The sequence below is a fragment of the Laetiporus sulphureus genome, assembly GCF_001632365.1.
Source record: "Laetiporus sulphureus 93-53 unplaced genomic scaffold LAESUscaffold_179, whole genome shotgun sequence".
In the NCBI taxonomy this organism is placed as follows: domain Eukaryota; kingdom Fungi; phylum Basidiomycota; class Agaricomycetes; order Polyporales; family Laetiporaceae; genus Laetiporus; species Laetiporus sulphureus.
Window position 1 is genome coordinate 1 of NW_024468688.1, and position 4,701 is coordinate 4,701.

The 4,701-nt window shown below is 56.9% G+C and overlaps 4 protein-coding genes across 4 annotated transcripts; 3 read left to right on the top strand and 1 right to left on the bottom strand.

Annotated features, from left to right (window-relative positions):
• Positions 1-4: 4 nt before the first annotated feature.
• Positions 5-332, bottom strand: LAESUDRAFT_733065 (uncharacterized protein). Its single transcript, XM_040910381.1, has one exon. The coding sequence runs from the start codon at positions 190-192 to the stop codon at positions 34-36; it is 159 nt and encodes a 52-aa protein (XP_040757302.1). The 5' UTR covers positions 193-332; the 3' UTR covers positions 5-33.
• Positions 333-543: 211 nt separating this feature from the next.
• On the top strand, positions 544-1,116 carry LAESUDRAFT_765400 (uncharacterized protein; the record flags this gene model as incomplete). Its single annotated transcript, XM_040913662.1, has 1 exon — positions 544-1,116. One exon carries the CDS (start codon positions 544-546, stop codon positions 1,114-1,116), a length of 573 nt encoding a protein of 190 aa, XP_040757303.1.
• A 915-nt stretch (positions 1,117-2,031) lies between these two features.
• Positions 2,032-2,914, top strand: LAESUDRAFT_733068 (uncharacterized protein). Its single transcript, XM_040910382.1, has 2 exons — positions 2,032-2,141; positions 2,188-2,914. Exons 1-2 carry the CDS (start codon positions 2,037-2,039, stop codon positions 2,482-2,484), a joined length of 402 nt encoding a protein of 133 aa, XP_040757304.1. The 5' UTR covers positions 2,032-2,036; the 3' UTR covers positions 2,485-2,914.
• Positions 2,915-3,212: 298 nt separating this feature from the next.
• LAESUDRAFT_135257 (DUF647-domain-containing protein) lies at positions 3,213-4,294 on the top strand. The gene is made up of 4 exons (XM_040901303.1): positions 3,213-3,226; positions 3,294-3,603; positions 3,671-3,733; positions 3,802-4,294. Exons 2-4 carry the CDS (start codon positions 3,560-3,562, stop codon positions 4,157-4,159), a joined length of 465 nt encoding a protein of 154 aa, XP_040757305.1. The 5' UTR covers positions 3,213-3,226; positions 3,294-3,559; the 3' UTR covers positions 4,160-4,294.
• Positions 4,295-4,701: the final 407 nt, after the last annotated feature.

The following is a 4,701-nucleotide window of genomic DNA, read 5'->3' on the forward strand; positions in this document are numbered from 1 at the left end:
TTTTCAGCTCGTTGCTGACCAGCGCGCCGCACGTTAACAAGTCAGCGGAAAGTTGAGCGGCGAAAGGGATGAAGTGGAAATGAGCAAGTGTGCGCCCACGCGGTACGGGCGTGGGAGGGCGCGCGGACGAACGTACATGGAGGGCGAGGACGGCGGGCAGGAGGGCGGTTGGTGGGTGAGGATTATATCCATGTACACAGTCCACAGAAGTATGGCACTATGAAACATGACAAAGCCGATCACTCACCGGTTTCATGCTCGCCACGATGGAGTTGATCGAGTTGGGCCCATCGCGCTGCAGAATGGTCGCCGTCAGCATGGGTGTGCATGCGATGAAGTGGGTGATTGACAGCATCCACCGCCACAGGATACAACGCGGCGGACGAGGATGCCTGGCTGGCTTCCAAGATGCGGCCGTGGCAATTGCCGTCATAGCGCTCAGACGTGACCCCATCTCAACGGCTCTGGACGTGGTGGGCTCACAGCGGGAAGGGCGAAGGAGAGCGACGTACATAGGCAGATGCAGCTCGGCAGAGAGGCGAGATGGAGATGGAGGGCAACGAAGGACAAGGACGACTTACGGCGCACGGTGACCGCCGTGTTTCGCAGGAGGGCCATGCTCGCCCTCTCGATGTTCGAGCGCTGAGCGCTGAGCCGTCGCAAATTCGCGCAATGGCGATGGCGATGGCGCTGCGAACGTTGCCGGCGAGGGTGGCCTCGAAGCTCGGAGGAAAAGACATGAACGACGGAGAGACCGAGGGCGGCGCAGAGACTGGCGAGTCGTCAGGCTGTGTGCACAAGACAAGAGACGAACGCGATGGGGAGGAGCGGACGCTTCTTGGGTGGAGCAGTCGATCGGATGCAGGCGAGCAGCTGCTGACCGTGTCTCCATCGCTTGTCATTGGTGTTCCTGGTCACAGGCCCCCCATCACCAGGACCCCGTTCGTGCCCAGGCGTCTCTTGGCCTCCGGGACCCCGTTCCATCGCATGTGGCCCATCCTCCATCAACCCTCCAACGCAATGCATCTCCATTGTTGCTCGCAGCGACGGCAGACAGCCGCAAAAGGAGCCTTTGGCGCAGGGGCCCCGCTCGCTGCAGAAGATCCGCCGGTGTGAGATTCCTTCCCGCTTCGTGCCAGTCGCAGCTTCTCTGCCTTCGCGCAGTCTTCCATCACTACCGCTGCTAGTATCCCGGAACTTCCCTTGCAAGCGAGCCACGCCTGCATGCGACCCGTGTGCGCACCTAGGCCGCATCGCCCTTCGCAATCGCGCCGCCGCCTCTAGTAACCTCGTCTGGCTCGTCTACCCACGGTCACCACATGATGAGGATCGTCCTATACTTTCTCCATGGCCCTTTGTTCCCTTCTCCCCGGTCATATGATGCTGCCGGCGACGCGACTGTGAGCCTGCTTGATGCCGGTAGTCATGATCATCTCGCAGCCTCCATGCAAAACTCACCGGTTAGCTTTAATCTATCCTTCCCTGCCGCTTTACCACCATACTTCAATATCATTCGGTGAACAATGCGAACCATTCCAGAGCACCGACCTTTCGCACCGATCGTCGCGGTCAATCTCAGCGAAGCATACCACAAAGTGCGACTTCAAGCCCAGACGCTCACTATCGCCGCGAGCGAACAAAATCGGCGTTCCATCACTGATGCAAAAACGCCTGTGGCGCGTATGTATCATGTCGATGCGCGATTAGTGTTCGGATCCGGCGTTGTTCGTACTTCACTGTACGTCTCAGAATCAACTACGCAACCGTTTCACATTGAACGAAATCCACTTCGTTCTACGTAACGCTCCCTTGCGCGCTTGAGGCCCACAAATTTAGCTTGCATGGACGTCTGACAGCTATACGGATCAGAGCATATGCGCATGATGTCAACGTGGGCCAATGGTCGTCTGACACTCTACGAACGCGTACAGTTTCGCCCTCCTCCTTCCGGTGAACCCCACGACAAATCCGGGTCGACTGCCTCTTGACACAATCCACCGACTACGCTAGTGTAATCGGCTCAGGTACCGTCCGTTATGCAGTGGAAAGGTTATTCAACACAGGGGCAAGTTCGACGTGTTTTAGATTTCGGAAAGGCCGCTCAGTGCTGGAGGTGGTCATTCCACGGAATCGCCTACACCGTGAGATCATTTTAGATCTTAGGTGCTCCTAGGCTCACGTTCTTAGCGGGTTTGGCGAGGACACGGAGCACGGACCAAGTGGAGCGCGTCAATCTATGCATGTGCAAGTCTTGTTGCGACTTCGGCCTTTCTCATGAAGCAGCATGGTGCGCGGAACATCAACAGGATGCAAAGCGGCTCTGACGATAATGTAATGTCGATTCCATGCCTGGGCCAGCACTGTCAACAGTGTCCACGTCTAGCTGACCTGAAACGTCCGCGCAAAGACCACAGGGCGATCAACGCCGACAAATATGTCTTATCTGGCGACATAAACAAGCTTTTGTTCTTATCGCGGCGGTAGCTGTCGAAGCTTAGAGTTAAAGAAGACGGGACCATTTTGCGAGTAACCCTATTACTTCGAACAGAGTGGTCAGTATCCTGCCATCGGAGTAGGACTAGGACCGGGGTTATTGCGCGTGTCGAAGCCTTTCGCAATGTCCGAGGTGACCACAAGGTAGTGTCAAGGCATAATTCATGTGGGGTGTCTGAACCGTCAAGCACAGTTTGTTCCGTGTGTTAGAGGTGCTAGCTTCGAGCATCTGGGACTTCTGGCGCGAAGAGCTTGAGAACATAAAAGCTGAATCTCGTAGATATGGCCTTTCAGTTAATTTGTTTTTAACGCGGAATGAAAGCCTGGATGATGCGAAAAGGCCTCGTTGCTCGCTGGCGGGGCCACAACTCAACAGCCCGTCTGATCTGCCAGTACGGAAAAGGAACCCCACGTGGCTCGCCCGGTGGTGACCCCGCATTTGCCGGGACCCAGATTAGGCGACGACGTTTGCGCCAGTGCGCTCCTAGGTTCTTTTATGCTGCCTCGTCCTCGCTGAATGAATGAATACATCTCTTAGAAAGTACTTCGGTTCACGAGCCTTACCTGGATTCTGTGTCATTGTCTGCATCCTGCTGCTGTAGCTGCTTGCTTCTCCGTGCTTTTTTAGAATCTGCGCATCAAGTATAGACGGAGGACTTAGTCTGAGGGATCCTGACCGTGTACATATCACTCTTGGAGAGGCCGGAGAGGGGTCGAGTCAGGAATTTGCAAGGTCCGGTTCTTACACAATGTTCTTCAATCCGACCGAGATCTGACTGGTGGATGCACACATCTTTCAGGTGCTAAGGCTTTAGAGATACTGTGCAGTGCTGGTTTCCATAATGAAAGCTTCGGTCCACCTCCCCATACGCCGTCACATCCTCCGAACACGGACGCGTCTCACATGGACCCTAAAGGTCTGCCCTGGCTGCCGCTCCCTCTCCCTCTCCCGGAGCTATCAAACCTCCAAGTCTCAAAAACAAATTGCCGTCGACGCCAGCCGAATCGACGCGCCGCTCGACGCAAAGCCACGGCCATTCGCAGTCGAGCGCATCGGGGGCCGTGAATGCCATGTCTCATGGGGGGAGGGCGGCGTGGCGAAGGAATGGCGTGAGCTTCCTGTCCCTGCTCACGGTCGGGAGCAGGATGTATCGATGACGGCGTCCTTCACGGGCAGGTTCGCGTCTTGGCTGCGGCAGATGTTCTTGCCAACCAATTACCCGCAGTCTGTGCATCGCTCGTGAGTGGCACCATTCTCGTCTTCAAGACGAGCGGGGCGTCGATGAATGTGCTGATGCTCTGTAATAGGTACTGGTGGTTCCACGTGCTTCAATTTGTCGAAGGCATGGCGGGAACTATCGTCTCAGTGCTCTGCAACCAGGCGCTGCTGTCGGCTGTCGGCGTAAGCGCGGAGGGAAGCATCTTCGGCGCCGTCGCGGTGCAGTGGATCATCAAGGACGGCGCGGGTGAGATAGCCAAGCTGTTCTTCATTCGGCGGTTCTCGCCGTTCTTCGACAGCCACCCGAAGACCATTGCGTTGTTCGGTGAGGGCGTCATCGCGTTTGGCAGCGCCCTGCAGATGGCGACGGTGCTGGTGCACCCCACTCCGACAAGCTTCCTACTGTGTGCAGGTGAGAAGAGACACTTTACGATCGGTTGGACCTGATGGAGCTGGATATAGCTGGCGGGAACATCTTCAAGCTCGTCGGGTACGCTGTGAGTGTGTTAGCTAGATGTGATACAAGTAGGCGCTCACCGCCTGCTGCTTTGCCAGATCTGGTCCACAACCCACATGAAGTGGATGCGCTACTTCTCGCTGCAAGGCAACATGGGCGACGTGGCTGCGAAAGATGAGTCGCAAAACTCCCTGGCACAGCTGGTCGGCTACGTTGGAGGCATTGGGCTGCTGACGCTATCCCACTCGCCTGCGTACCTCTATGCGCTCTTCATTATCTTGACACCCATCCACCTCGCATCGACGACGGGAATGATGCAGCTGGCGACGTTCGAGTTGCTCACGCTGCCGCGCCTGAGCTTGCTCGCGCAGGGGTACGCCTCTGGGGGTGAGCATGGCAGCGACGGAAGCATCGTCACGCTGAGGGAGATGGACGAGGCGAGGAGCACCGGTCCGTTTGGCGAGTTCTTCAAGCGGAAGAGCGATAGGTTCATCGACCTCGCGCCGAGGGTCGCGGATGCGGTGGGCAGCGA

What these genes read in the sequence shown, in the direction of transcription:
- LAESUDRAFT_135257 (XM_040901303.1), top strand. Translation starts at nt 3,560, where the DNA reads ATGCCATGTCTCATGGGGGGAGGGCGGCGTGGCGAAGGAATGGC. An exon ending in CGGCGTGGCGAAGGAATGGC is followed by an intron (nt 3,604 to 3,670) that starts GTGAGCTTCCTG and finishes CTTCACGGGCAG; the next exon opens with GTTCGCGTCTTGGCTGCGGC. An exon ending in CCGCAGTCTGTGCATCGCTC is followed by an intron (nt 3,734 to 3,801) that starts GTGAGTGGCACC and finishes GCTCTGTAATAG; the next exon opens with GTACTGGTGGTTCCACGTGC.
- LAESUDRAFT_733068 (XM_040910382.1), top strand. Translation starts at nt 2,037, where the DNA reads ATGCAGTGGAAAGGTTATTCAACACAGGGGCAAGTTCGACGTGTTTTA. An exon ending in TCCACGGAATCGCCTACACC is followed by an intron (nt 2,142 to 2,187) that starts GTGAGATCATTT and finishes TCACGTTCTTAG; the next exon opens with CGGGTTTGGCGAGGACACGG.
- LAESUDRAFT_733065 (XM_040910381.1), bottom strand. Translation starts at nt 192, where the DNA reads ATGGATATAATCCTCACCCACCAACCGCCCTCCTGCCCGCCGTCCTCG.